This window comes from Pseudopodoces humilis, chromosome 5 (genome assembly GCF_049639895.1).
Source record: "Pseudopodoces humilis isolate 2021_Gansu_Grassland_sample_001 chromosome 5, ASM4963989v1, whole genome shotgun sequence".
NCBI lineage: Eukaryota > Metazoa > Chordata > Aves > Passeriformes > Paridae > Pseudopodoces > Pseudopodoces humilis.
In genome coordinates, this window is record NC_142204.1 from 2167850 (window position 1) to 2182920 (window position 15071).

A 15071-nucleotide genomic window follows, 5' to 3' on the forward strand; every position below is an offset into this window, starting at 1 on the left:
GGCAGAGCTGATTTAAAAGGTTTTGCAAGAGACCACAGCCTCTCCTTGCTGGGAGGAGACCGCCCATGGCCACTTACCTGGAGCTGCCCACTCGTGCGAGGATGCCCATCCTGGGACTGGGGACCTGGCAGGTACCACGCTGGGAATCACAGCAGACTGGTTTTTATTCCAGCAACCTCCTCTTCTCATCAAGGGAGTGCAGCAAATCCTCTGTGCAATATTTCCTTTTGAAATATCTCAGGTAACGCGGGTATTTATTTATTCCCAGCCTTCAGGAAATCTTTGGAGCGAGTGGAGGTAGTCAAGTAGGTACAAGGTTTTTCTTAGCTGTGGAAAAAAATAAATTGCATGCTACAAAAGTAAAAACCTCTGCCCAGCTTGTTCCATTTTGTATTTTGGTTTTTGGGGTTTTTTTTGTTTTTCTTTTTGCTTTTGGCACTGGGTATTATCATCCCAGCACATCATGTAGGTGTCATCTTTGATGAGTGTGTGTAGATAAAGGAACTTAAGGGGCAATAAGTAGATTGGAAATGGGAATTTGCAATAATTCCATAGAGATTGAGGATAACTTATTTTTATTGGCAGCAAATGAGTAAGCAGCACTTTGAAGGAAGATAGTTTGGGTGGTTCTTTACCTGCAAATGTTACCTAATGGACTTTGGGTAAGATAGAGTAGGTTTAAGAATATACTGAATTATAAATGTAAAAGGATTCTGGAAATGAGCTGAAAATTTTAAGAAACTGATCTTAAGAAAGATAAAAATATTTTAAAAAGTACATTCTCCCCTAGCTCTGATCCTCAGATCAGAGACTGGAAACAAAATATGTCAAATCACAACTTCCCAGCTCCATGAATCACTTTCCCAGTCACCATAAAAATATCTTAAATTCTTGCCATATTTTTGGGTCAGCTGATGCTAATCAGCATCTAACTTTATGTGCACGAAAGGGTTTGTTTAACCCTTTCAATCTTTATTTTTCTGGTGACAAAGGACACTAACAAGCCTAAAGTAGGCTTTTAAAACCAAAGTGTGCCTTGAGGGGGCCTCTTAGGGCACAAAGCTGTGATGGGGGAGCTCTCTGAAGGAACTTGTTACGTTGTTAATAAAAACTGATTAGAGCCAAGTAGAAGGAAAATTTCAGGCACACCACCCCTGCCACCACAAAATAATGTCTTCTGTTATGTAATGAAAACATGGCCCAAGCCCATGGTTTATTGGGCCATGGTTTATTCATCCATGGTTATGGTTTATTTCATTAAAGCTCTTTGATTTCAAGGTTCCCACAGCAGCCTCAGCCTTTTGGTGCAGTGATGGGGCCCAGCAGCTCTGAATCGAGCTCAGTGAGCACCTTGTAAAATGAAACAATGGATTATTTTCTCTGAAAAACATCTCACATGACAGAGTTTTATGTAATCTTGGGGTATGGTGTTGCCTTTGCTCTCCACTGGCTCCTCCCCTCGGAAGCGACACCGATCGCTTTGCCAAGCTGCAGCAGCACTGATGCCTTCAATTAATTAGAAATAGTTCTCCTATTTTCCAGATTCTGCACTGCCTTAGTGGATGGTTCTGAACTTCACATAAAGTGTCAGCAAGTTCTTCTCACAGTTCAGGCAGACAAAACAATTTTCCAGCCCCAGAACCAAGGACACCGCTGCAGCTTCAGGCCCAAAAATTATAAACAGTGAATTGAGGGGAGCAATCTGAGAGGATGGGATTTCATCACCTGAAGCTGTAATTGGACAATTAACCCCAATATAGAAATGGATCAAAACTTATAAAAGTCTGAAAAAATTTGCTGTGTTTTCTATGTTTTTGTTGTTGTTAATTTAGGTGGACCAACTCACCACCCTTTGACTGGAAAAATTTGGAGAAGTGATATAATTTTTAAAAAAAAAGTAGGAGTTGTTCATGTTTTTGAATCACTTTTCTGTTTGGAGTGCCATTTTCTAGATTCAGTATTCAAACAGCTCTTGGGTGTCCCCAAGCCAAGAATCTGAAGTGGTTTATTTTGCTATCAAGTACCAAGTGTGCACTTTACCCAGGAGGTGGCACTGTCTGTAGTGTTTTGAGTCCCCCACCTCCCTGTCCCGTGTCAACAAGAGCTGGATTGTTTTTGTGCAGGGCCAGCGCACACTCCAGAGGTGATTGGTTTCCTCATGTCACCGGTATGTCACACTGAAGTTGCTTTAAATTTCTGGGGAAATTAGAACTTATTTCAAGATAGCCTCGTGTCCCAAGGTGAACTCCCAATGGGTGGATCAGCTCAGGCACCTCATCAGTGATTCCCTTTGCCATTTGATTTCACAAAACCAACGAAAGCCAAATCCAGACTGGAATACCTCGTTATTCTGGGGCTTAAAAACGCCAGATTTTCAGAACACCAAACTTCTTAATCTGCTATTTAGCAAATCACCGGCTTCTCTTCTGGTTTCAGTGTCTCCAGGGAGCAGCAAGGGATGCAGTGAAGTTTGCCCTCGATGTTGGGTACCGTCACTTGGACTGCGCCTACATGTACCAGAACGAGAGGGAGATTGGGGATGCGCTGCGACAAAAAATTGAGGAGGGCGTCGTGAGGAGAGAAGAACTCTTTATTGTCAGCAAGGTGTGTCCTTGGATAGGATTTCTCACATGAGGCCAAGCTCTAGGGAGGAGAGACAAAGCCCCAGCATAGAAAGTGCCACGGGATGAAGCTGGGAATTAACTCTGCCAAGGCAAAGCAATTTGTGGATGGTGAGGGGAAGGAATAGGTCAACCCCTGAGGAACAAAAGGCTTGGTTTGAGAGGGGTTTTTTTGTAGTCCATATCCATTGTCAGCCATGGAGACAGGAACTGAGGCCGTGCTCTCGGTGGCCTCTGGGATAGGAAGCAGGGCTATTGTGTTCGTGGTCGCTCCTGCTGCGCCACCGGCCTCAGCCTGTCAACTCCTGTATGTTATGCCTTGTTTTGTTTTTTCCCCCAACAACAATGGTAGGAAAAATAAAGTAACTTCTATCTGCTGGAAGCTGGCGGGTCGATTTTCACCAGGTTAGCTTCTTTTCTTTGTTTTAATTGTTGCAATAATTGATGGAATTTCAGAGTATCCCATCCTTATTTTACTTAATGGTAGCACTGATAAATTCAGGTGCCTCAAGTGGCACTTGCTCGAGATGAGATGTGCAACATCCTGAGCTGCCTCTGTGCCTGTGCTGGGTGTTTCCCTGCCAGGGATGCTCTGCCATTGTGAGGGCAGGAGAGCAGCTCCCAGGCTTTGTGTTCCCCCACAGCTCTGGTCCACCTTCCACGAGAGATCCCTGGTGAAGGAGGTGTGCCAGAAAACACTTGCTGCCCTCCAGCTGAATTATTTGGATCTCTACCTGATGCACTCGCCCATGGGATTCAAGGTATTGCAATTTGAAGTCCTGCGATCCATCTGTCAGGGCTCTGCCCCTTTTGCCTTTGGGACCAGACCTATCATTATGTCCAACCAGGAGTTGGTAAACCTTGTTAGGACATAATGATAAACCTCTGCAGGGGGAGCCCAGGAGGAAAGGTAAGGTCATGGCTGCTTAAACTAGGTCTTGTAGTACAAAAACCACTTTATTTTTCCCTGCACAGCATTTTCAAGTCATGGATCAAATTATCATGCAGATCACATTCCTCTTACAGTATGGGGTTTGGCTGCCATTTCCTTATCAAGAATCAAACATGCAAACTACTTAGTTCCAATTCTTCTCTCTTCTCTTCTCTTCTCTTCTCTCTTCTCTTCTCTTCTCTTCTCTTCTCTTCTCTTCTCTTCTCTTCTCTTCTCTTCTCTTCTCTTCTCTTCTCTTCTCTTCTCTTCTCTTCTCTTCTCTTCTCTTCTCTTCTCTTCTCTTCTCTTCTCTTCTCTTCTCTTCTCTTTTCTCTTCTCACACCTTCCCTTGTCTCTTCCCTTGTCTCTTCTCTTGTCTCTTCTCTCCTCTTTTCTTCTCCCAGGTTAAATAAATCCTGGTTTCCCCATCACATCACCTCCCTGGCCTTCTCCCAACCTGAGGCATACAGAAGTGCCTGCCCTTCCTCTGCCTGCAGGACAGAGGCTCAAGAGACAGATTTTCTTGAAGATTTCTCTGTTGGTAAAGGCTCCTCATTTTTTCTGCCACGTCTCCCCCCACCACAAACATAAATCAGGATATCCAGCTCAGTGTCTCCAGCTCCACTTGCTAGCCCATATTTCTAAGTGATATCTTTAAGTACTTATAATTCAGCTGACCTTAATGTTGCTTTTCTTTTTGTGCTGATAGGCAGGAGAGGAGCTATTTCCTGCAGATGGAAACGGCATGATCATTCCCAGTGATACAGATTTTCTGGCTACGTGGGAGGTACATTCATTTACAGGCCAAAAATATCTTGCTAGTTTGAAATAACAGCCTGAAAACTCTAAGCTTTCCACTGTGGGAATTGTTCTGAGAGAATTTCTAACAAAAAGCATTCGAGATTGCTGATTTCTCTGTGTCCTTGGGCTCCTTTTTGTGTCACTGTGCCAAAATTTAGGTATTTTTATGTCTACTGCTTATTAAACTGGCTGGGTTGGCAGGACAAGAGGAAATCTTTGACTGTCTGTGGACCCTGCAGTGGCTTGAGCTAGAAAATGCTGTCGCTCTCATCCCTACCCTGCTGTCTGGGCAATTTTTGCTGGCTTTAGTTGTAGCCATGCTCATCTCTTGTTGCACCTGAGCCATCCAGACCCCAGGAAAGCCAACATTCCTGTGCCAATAAACCAGAGCCCCCAAATTTCTGTCTCTAGAAGGCAGTGGGACTTGGCCAAAGTCCTTTGCTAAGCTCTGTGTGCAGCACACACACTTGGGCACGAGTTCAAATTCCTGCTTGGCCGAGAGTTTGGGCTTCCTTTCCCTTCCACTCCCACCGTGTGCTCAGCACAGCCAGGCCAAAAGCAGGTAAGAACCTCACCAGAGTCAGAAGAACTCACTGATGCTTTTTGCCTTCTGTCAAATGAAGAATAAGGCACATTTATGTTGTTCATTTGAAGGAAAAAAGTGGACATTTCAGGCTGCTGCTTATGACAACTTCAAATGAAAATTATTTCTGCTTTGGAACAAGGGTATCTCCTGCTCTAAAGGCTGGTAGTAGATTATTTTCCCCCGTTTGTTTTCTGCTGGATGTGACAATCTAATTAGGGCTGTCTGGCTGTTTTCTTGCTCATTAGTGTGAAAGAAAATAGGTGATGGAGGGGGAACACAGTGCTGCTTATCCTATAATCCAACTGCTAAATGGTACATCTCTCTTGGGAAATTAATCAGTGTTGATCACCAGTATCCATCCTGTTCCAGCTGTCTCCTAACAGCTCCTTGTTGAGCTGCCTTGTTCCAAAGAAGTTGCTTTTTATTATGGGATGATTATTTGGTTAGCTGAGGAATTACCCTAAAAGAATCTCTTTCATCTATGTTAAGATCTGCCTGGGGATAGTATTTAAAAATGGTCATATTTTACTGTAATAATAATATTATTACAGGAGGAATTATGTGAATATTGCTGTTCTTTATCTGTATGGGGACACATGTGAGATCCTGAGTCTGACCAGAGCGCCACTGTTCATGTTCTGTTCTCACAGCACAAGAGGAGTCCAGCCAGGAAGATTTTTACCACTGAAATGGGCATTTTTCCCATATAAAAATGAAAGGACTTAATAGGAAGTGTGGTTCTGTGGTGTTTCTAGGCTATGGAAGAGCTCGTGGATTTGGGAATGGTGAAGGCTATTGGAGTCTCCAACTTCAACCGCAAACAGATCGATCGGCTCCTGAGCAAACCAGGCTTAAGACACAAACCTGCAAATAATCAGGTAAATTGTCCTCCAGCTCCTCTGTATCAACATCACAACTGTCTGGGGTTTGCACTGGATGTAAACTCTCTTAAAAGTGCCTCAAAAACCCGAGTTTCAAAAAGAACCACCTTTTCAAAGCTCATGTGGCACTTGTTAGGTCACCACAGTGATGCTAAACCTTGAAGTACCTTCTGAGAGCTGAAAGATAATTTTATTTTTTTTTTTTTTTTGAGATTGAGAGCCACCCCTATCTTCCTCAGGAAGAGCTGATAAAGTTTTGCCAATCCAAAGGGATCTCTGTCACTGCATATTGTCCCCTTGGAGCACCCAACTGGCCAGGGTAAGAATGTTTTGTGAGATTTCTTTCTTAGATGTAGATTGGAGTCAGTGAAGAAAACCAGGCTTAGGATGTAGATGAAACTTCAAACTCCTGTAATTAGGAAAAGATTTACTAATTCATTAAAAAAAACACCCACAGAAACCTCACACTTATTGTGATATTCAGTTCACTACAGTTCTGTATTTTGAAGAAAAACAAGCAATTGGTTGATGAAAGCAGAAAAGAGAATTCTTTACTGAGATTTAGTGAACTTATTGAATATGTAGGAGAATTTCTGAGCTAAAAAAAAAATCTACCCACAACAAACCAAACAAAAAACCAAAGCAGCAGATACTTATGAAAATAACAACTTTGCAGTCCTGCTGAGACAAAGGGATTCAGTTTTTAAATGGATAAGCTGCAGAAATTTTGCTTTTACTCCCATCTTCATGGCTTTCTCTGACCCAGGACAGGACATGTGCCAGAACAGCTGTGCTTGTAAAGGACAAAATTAAATTCTTGGGATGTGGATCAAAGAAATTCCCAGCCTGATCTCAGGCTGGATATAAATGTGTTATAGTGACCTGTTTTTACTAGAAATTACAGGCTCCTTCTCTCATGTGTTCAACATGTTAGACAAGGAAAGAGTGAAGGCAGGAACTGAAGAAACAAGATGTTAAATTGAAGTCTGCAAGACTATGCTTTTTAATCACTTAAATAATATTCTTATGATAAAGGGCTTGAGGGAGAAGACAATGGGTCATTCAACTGCTGAAGCCTGGGTATTTTTATTTTCACAGGTCCAAGCCTGACCATATTTCCCTTTTTGATGATCCTCAAATTAAGGAAATTGCACTCAAGCACAACAAAACCCCAGCTCAGGTTAATACTGATCAGAATTATTTTTCCTGCCGTATTCTTCCTACTTGTGCTAAAGTAACTATTTACAGAGGTACTGTGGAATAGTAATATGGAATTCCAGCTGTGTCTTATACACAGTTTATTGCTTTAGAAAAATATTCTCTCTACCTTAGTTTTAGTGATGGACAGAAGATTTCCAGTGGCTTTGGGCTTTACCTGGAATAGGTGTTGTTTTTTTTACTGGCTGCATGTTCCACACTGCATCCCTGCCAATCATGAACTCTTGCTCAATGCACTCCTTTGTTATCATCTCAGCTTCACATATGGATAAGGAATTAATGAGCTCATGTAGTAATTAGGAAGGGTTTAGCTAGTGCTGTGAGCCCTCTCTGATTACCAGTAGAGCAGCTCTGTGGAACCATGCAGGCACCTTTGGTTTTCAGCTTTCAGAAGACAGGCAGCACTTCTCCTCTGTAAATTCCCTTTGTGTTCCTGCAGGTGCTTATCCGGCTCCAGATTCAAAGAAACGTGAGTGTAATTCCCAAATCTGTCACTCCACAGCGTATTGAAGAGAATTTTAAGGTAAGAAGGCACCTTACAGAGTGATTAAACTACACAGGAGAAAACCTCCATTCTATCAGTGGTACAAACCACCCACTTTCAAATGTAGAACTGTAAAACTTCATCAGATACCACATAGATTATTATTTTATGAATGCAAAAAGTCACTTTGAAAGTAAGGAGCCATCAGAACACATCAGGTAAGAGCCAAACTCTTGCACCTTGTGGTACAATGATGCTGCAGGCAGACCCCACCAGCACTGTAACCTTCACACATTTATTCTTTGCTCTCCCTACATGGATGCCTACTGCACAGCTCCTAGTGCTTCAGCCTGCTTTTGGTATTCTTTCTGCAAAGAAACTTCCTCATCTCACTGCAAACTGAAGTAACCCAGCTGTTTGGGACCTTGATGCAGGTGTTTGACTTTGAACTGACTAAAGAGGAGATGGAGACCCTCCTTGGTTTCAAGAAGCGCTATCGCATCTGTGCATTAAGCGAGTGAGTATCTCCTCCTCCTCCTCCTGGCTTTATGAGGATTGGATTACCACTGGATATTTGATAGCCCCACTTCAAAATAAAAACAGAGGGGGCCTTAGCCAACACCTGGTTGTATCTGCTGGACTCTCACACTTGAGTTTATTAGAGCATTGCCCAGCCTGTACAGGTTGGGAACACTGGGATTTCTGCAGGCACAATGTTCTTAAGATATCCTGTACTGGATGCATACCAAACCGCTGCCTGAAAATCAAAATCAGCTGGAAATTCCAAAATAAATAAGCAGCCACTTCCCCCAACCCCCGTTTTCTTTGGCTCCTTTACACAAGGGACAGTCAGAGTAAATAAACTCCATTTTAAGAATGAGAGTTGTAAGTTTTTTTGTGAAGGGAAGAGCTGTGCCTATGTACTCCTGCCAACGTTATTAAGGCAGTGCCTAGATAACAGAATGGTTACAGACTCACCAAAATCTTAAATTGATTCAGTTTTCCCAGGTTACCCACTTCTCTGTCAGCATCCTGGGCACTTGGGAGTTCCCAAGAGAGAGGTTTAATATAAAATTGCTCTGGCAATTTCAGCTGAGCAAAAGATACATTATCCCTTGAGAAGGAGGTCACTGATACATGCAAAGGTTACAGAGAATTCACTTCCCCTCCCTGGGTACACTAAGCAGACACATTTTAGTTAATGTAGTTCAGTTTGAGTTCTTTTGCCAGGGGGAAAAAAGCTTTTCCTTTAAACTATAAAGTGTTTTAATTGTGCTCTCCTTTTCTAGATGCAAAAATCACAAGGACTATCCTTTTTTTGAAGACTGACACAGGCATCAGCTTCAGATCCTCCAGGGATCCAGACCATTTATTGTTATTTCAAGCAATCTGCAATACTTGGTGTATTAATTCATGATAGAAGGGGAATATGTATTAAAAAATGGGAGAAGGTAACTCTCAGGCATTCTGAAGGGTCACCTTTGAACATGGATATATTTGCTTCCCTTTTTATCAACCAGTTGTATCAGTCCTTTATCTGCTCTTGTAACACAGTTTTCAGTTGCAGCAAAATATATATTCTCTCTTAATTTAGCAGTGATAATGAAGTTTAATAAGCCCATTGACTGGGATTAGGGAAAAGCAGTCTCTGTCATAACTGTATATCTTGACAAAGCCTAGAGAAAATTTAAATTCTCTGATTAGTTATACTTTTGGACAAAAGGTCAATACACACACTTTTAATTATCAGTACAAGACAATCCATTTAACATCAGAAGATCTTAATGACATGACATGCTGAGTTCAGTAATTTCAGTATAACAGACTGAAGCTCTTTAGAAGACACTGCTGAATTGCAGTTCAGGAGCTCTTAATGAGGTTTCTTATTTATGAACTGCTAAAAACTAATAAACTACTAGGAGATTTGTATGTTTGGTTTATATTATCTGCAAGAGTATATAAATACTGCCTTTATCAGTAGAATGACTGCAGTTGAGACTGTGAATCTCTCCTAGAAAATCCCAAGTCTGATAAAGGAGACACACAGGAATTATTTTGTTTGGCAACTGTCATATTTAGCAAGCAGAAAAGCTGGGCAGCTTCACAGAAGCCAACAGTAGATTTTCACTCTCCTGTACTGTTCCCTAGGTAGTTTCCTTGTGTTTTGACTCAAAGGATGTCTCTGGATGCTGTTATCTCTAGTTAAAAAAAAAAAAAGTCAGTGCTGCTGCAGCCCATGCTGGTGTTTTAATGAGGTGTCTGTTAATCAAGATTTGCTCTTTAACACTTGACTCAAAACTCCTGTAACTTGCTTTAGGCTCTTGCAGCCCAGGGTAAGAACAGTGTGGCTCAGCACTGCATGCAGAGAGAAGGACAATTGTGTAATTAAGGTTCAGGACTAGGATACACACTTTATGGATATCCTTTTCCAACTGATTTTCTTTGTAGTTGATTAAGGAAATTACGGCATATCTTTGAGCTACTTCAGACTTTTCCAAGACATTTGAATAACAGGTGCCCTAGAAACAACAGAGCAAATTCCCATCAAATTTGATTTCCTACAGCAACTCATCTAAAGAAAGAGGTCTGAAAAATCCATTAGGAATTGACACTCAACAGTTATAATGCAGTGATATGATCAGGAAGGTGTCTGTAATGGGAATTCTCTTTTTTCTCCTCCTGAACACTCTACATTTAAAAGGGCAGTTGCAGGACATCATCCTAGATGCAATTAGAAAGTGAACTCTGTGGAAGGTGCTCTGCTCCCAGATATTCAGCCTGTGGTCACTTGTCAATCTCCAGCAGTAGCAGCAATACCCACTTTGTCTTGAAATATTCTCTACTTCATAGGAATTTTCTAACCACATTCCAATTTAATCACAGCTATCAGACTTGAAGCTATTTACAGGATGTTTATAGACCGTGGTAGGCAGGAAGTCAGACTAGATGATCACAGTAGCCATATAATAGTAAAAAATTCAAAACAAGTTAGAAGCCAGAAACTGTGTGTTTGTTTCAGAGACAATAGATCTTTTTCAGCTGCAGAGACTTTAGTAAAGGTAAAAAGAGAAGAATTTGGGTGGTGTCAGTTACCGGGAAATAAAAAGCCCCCCTGTTTTGCAGCAGAGCCACAGCCCTATTTACAACATGCTTTTCTAGAAGAGAATTGCTGCCTCACAGCAAGCACAGCCCTGAGCCTGCTGCCAGGAGCTGTATGGAAAGGTTTCTAATACCCCAAATTAATTTTCAGTTTCTATCAGCTGTGCAGCAGTGCTCTTACACCAAACCCAGACATCCATCACTCCTAGTCAGCAGTGACATTCTCTGTGCCAATGAGCCCAGTAAAATGGGAACACCTTAGCTTAGCACTTTGTATCACAACACATCGTCCCATGACTTCAGCTTTTTATTGTGGAGTTCATCCATTCTGGTTGAGTCAAGCCTCATGAAAAGTTCCAAAAGGGCTGGATGAAAAAAGTAAAATGTTATGTCTGTGTTTCAGAGGGAAAAGTGGATAACACAGGTAAAGAACAACAGGTACAAATCCAAAACTCTTTGCTGATCATCGCTGCTCAAGTTTTCTATCTATTGGAATTTCAAGCTCTCTCATATTGAGGTCAGCATTGCTCAAAAGCAAACTGAATGAGAAGCCAAAGACAGTCAGATACAAACCTATTTCATGAACTTTTTGCATGTAATCCTGCACAAGAAGCACTGGTTCTTGCCTTCCTCCGAATCTTAAAAAAAAAGACTTACAGAAGACTAATTAGGATAATCAGTGGCCTAGGAATAATTTCTACAGATGGTAATTAAATAGACTATGACTTTCCTTGACCTGACACCAGTACAAGAAGCTGTGCCAGATGTTTATAAAACCTGGAGCAGCTTGCAAAGTGTGACTGGAAATAGACCAGTTGTTATTTCCTCCACAGTAAAAAGCAGTAGAATCAAATTAATTTACCAGCAAATCAGCCCAGAACAAATAAAAGATGGCAATTTCTTCACAAACTGCGAATGTGAAGCATCATTCCCTTTGGAAAATAACAGATTCAGAAGGTAACTGAATAACAAAGAGTTAACTGATGGCTGTTAAACATGAAAGAACAAACTGCTGTCAGAATATTTAAGTAACACTTTTCTGCAATGCTCAATTTATGAATCTTCAGCAACTTATTTTGACCCCAACTGGAGACAAGATGCTACAATATGTAGATACTTTGATACAGTTCAGCTTTCTTATGAGCAACTACCAGCTGGCTTGTAATCAGGCCTGTTTCAGTTCAGAAAAGCTTGATTTTGCATTCAGCTTTTTTTTTTCCTTAAGAATTTAGAAAAAATTATGGAGTTTTACAGATGTCTAGTGGTCCTGTACCAGGCACTTTAACAAGTTAAAATGCAAGAGCAATGTGGTCTGTTTAAGAGTTTTAAGAGCTGCCTCACATGTAAAATGAACAAGGTTCTGCCAGAATAAGACAGGGCTCTGTACTTTTAAAGAAACCAAGGACAAGGCAGAGAGAGGGATGACAAATAGTTACTGACAGTTTGTAGATGACACACTAAGGGAGTATTAAGTGACTGAAATGAAAATAATTTGTCCCAAGTTAACTGTTCTGTGCCCCAGCTAAGCAAAAAACTCCAGATTTATAGTTGTATCCTCAACACAGCGAATACAGATTAAAATCCAAAGACAGGATTTTCTTTTCCCATTTTGAATATTGTAGTTTCCTGTGCCCCAGTTTTCACAACTCTGAAACAAGTGCATTCCATAGCATCTGTGCAGCCCTGTGAGCTCAGCAAGAGGAGAGGTCCTGTCTCCCTTTTTCCCTGAGGGAAGCAAACACAAATTCAAATAAGTTTCATATAAAAAGTGATTCCAGCCAGGCAGGCCTGTGTATTTTGTTCCAATAGCAGAAGTAAAGCTATTTTCTCTCAAAGAACATCAACTGCAGCCTGAAACAAACATGCTGTCAGTATATGTGCTGTCCTACCTTCACAGCCAGCAAGATGCCAATTCCAAATACTTCTTGTATTCTCCTCTACTACACAAAAAATCTTGCAAAAACAGTATCTTGCCATCTCTAATGAGACAATTGCTGATTTTCTCTACCTGCTTTCCCTGATAAATCACTTCACCATCATTCTTTGCTACCAAGTAAATGGATCTATCCTGTGAGATCCATTTTCTTTTAAACACAAAATAAAAGCCTGCTAATCTGGTATCATTTGAAGCAGTGAGTACAGCTGGAAGTGAAACAAATTTTGTACAAGTACTGACTTTACCATTTCCAAGGACATTTTTTTTTTTTCTGTTAGCTGCTCTTAATCTTTTCTGTAGGCTGGAAATCCTCTTCCCAGGGTGTGCTACAGTATCACACGAGCTCAGCTGCTGCAGCAGAGTCCAGAGAATGTCTAGGAAGACGCCGACAAGGTGGAGCTGAACTACAAGTTCTTAAATTAAGAACACAAAACAAAACACAACCAACTTTTCATTGGAAGAGCTACAAGCCTGTATTTGTCCTTAAAAATGTCTTTGATCAGAAACCCAGAGATCTGTCAAATCACAATACAAAAACAAATGCTGTGAACAGTTTCAGCAGGAAGAGCTCAGTTAGCAGGAATGCTGAGCTCCGGATATTGAACTCTTTGATCTTTCCACTTTACCTTTTAGGAGATGAAAGGAAACCTCTGCTCTTGTAGGCAGAGGGTATGGCACAAACATGGGGGTACAACAGGCTGTATTTTACTGTAATAATTCCTAGATCAACCTAGACTAAAGGAAGACTGCCTCTTCCTCTATCTTAGCCTTAATTTTATTTGCCCTTGGAGAAGCAATCCAAAACCTGGATTGCTTATCCAGACTTTGGATTAATTAAGGGTGACAGGGTTTCCTGTCACACCCTCCCCATGCTTTCTGACAGCAGCCTGCTTGCTGTTCAAGCTTGTGCATCATTACCCCTGCACTCAGGTGCTTCTCTGTTTTCCCTCTATTCCCACTCTGACACTTCACCAAGATCCAAGCCCTCTGCTGGCTAAGCTCTGCACTGTGTCCCAGAACGACCCTTTCCAAATTCCTTCCCACTAAGTCATCCAGGGAAATACAGAGAGAGCCTGTTACAATGCCACTCCACCCCGAGCGCTCGCTGCTCTCCCTTCTGCTGTGGAGCACTCTGTCTCCAAGCTGCCTCCAGTAAAATTCCTACTTCCAGAATGGAAAATTTCAGACACAAACTTTCATAAAGTTACAGTGAAATGAAAATAGAGGAAGCTCACAGAACCTGATGTACTATTTCGGAAACCCTGACCCTCAATGTAACCTCTTGCCAGAACACACTTGTCACAAAAATGTTAATTGCAAGCAAGTCAACATTGCCTCAAACAGTTTTCTGTCACAGCTCAGACTAAGCAAAGAACATCATCTCTTCTGGCTTTTTTAGACACCTTAGGGCTTTTGTTTATCACACTAGAGATTCCCAAAAACACTTGCAGAGCTGAAGCTTTCTGTACATGCTTTTAAGGCCAGAATTTAAAGTGATTTATAATCAATTTATATTAGAAGAATCAGCACTAGAGGAGCATATTGCCTCAAGTCAGACACCGATTCTCTCCTCCTCATATTTTAAGTTAATTCAATTTTGTCTGTTCAGCCTATTGTAAATTATTGTGACCAAGAACATGTTGCATGCTAATTCTGGTTTCAGCACTACCGGAAAGATTATTTAAAATACTTCTAAACATTTTCTAATAAATATTAACCATTATATTGAGAAAGCAGATTTTTTTTTTTTTTGTAATTTTCAATTGGTACGACTCATTAGTCAGACTCCTTTTGATCAGAACCAGGAAACAAACCACCTATTTCACAAATACTTTGATATCAACTTGCTTTCATGTTACATTTTAGCCTGGCCATGTTCATTTTAAGGTTTGCTACACAATTATGGAATCACAATCCTAGATTTCCCATTTAGATTGGTTATGCATTAACAGCCCTGGTGTCTCCCTTCTTCCATCTGTTCAGAGAGAACCCCCTTTCTGCCAGGCCTACACTACCCTCCTCAGAGGGGCCACTCACATCCCAGATTTACTCAGACATCTAAAAAACTCTCCAAGGAACATGCAAGAAAGCCACCCAACATTAGCCACTGCTTTTACCAGTGCCCAGATGCATTATTTTGTGAACAGTCTTGAGCAGCTCTCAGGTGGCAACAGCTTTAAAACCACTACATTCAAATATTGTGAAAACCACAAAGGGACAAACACACCCCACAAACCAGAAGTTCAGTATCAGCCTATTTTTCTGTACTCCCTGAACAAAGCATTAAGTTTCTGATCTGCTAGCTCAATGACAGGATTTTCTTGGAAATTTTTACTGTATTTGCCAATGGTATCTCACACAAACACAGAATTCCTTCCTGCATCATGTGCTCCCTGCTGGAGAGGGCAAGTTTTTTACTGCTTAATCAAAGCAATCCCATAGGATGCTGTGCAGGCTTCAAGTCTTCAGTGGAATAAGTTTTCTACTAGCAGAAGTACACTATCACCTCAGTAA

General features: G+C 41.2%; 1 protein-coding gene across 2 annotated transcripts; it reads left to right on the forward strand.

Annotated features, from left to right (window-relative positions):
- The first annotated feature begins 36 nt into the window (after positions 1-36).
- LOC102107917 (aldo-keto reductase family 1 member B1-like) lies at positions 37-9754 on the forward strand. 2 transcript variants are annotated; one of them, XM_088054795.1, is made up of 10 exons: positions 37-131; positions 2437-2604; positions 3266-3382; positions 4262-4339; positions 5695-5817; positions 6033-6139; positions 6919-7000; positions 7478-7561; positions 7957-8039; positions 8812-9754. In XM_088054795.1, exons 1-10 carry the CDS (start codon positions 66-68, stop codon positions 8849-8851), a joined length of 948 nt encoding a protein of 315 aa, XP_087910921.1. In that variant the 5' UTR covers positions 37-65; the 3' UTR covers positions 8852-9754. The 2 variants fall into 2 exon arrangements, with proteins under 2 accessions (XP_087910921.1, XP_087910922.1); XM_088054796.1 differs by lacking the exon at positions 37-131 and adding an exon at positions 145-241.
- The last annotated feature ends 5317 nt before the right edge of the window (positions 9755-15071 follow it).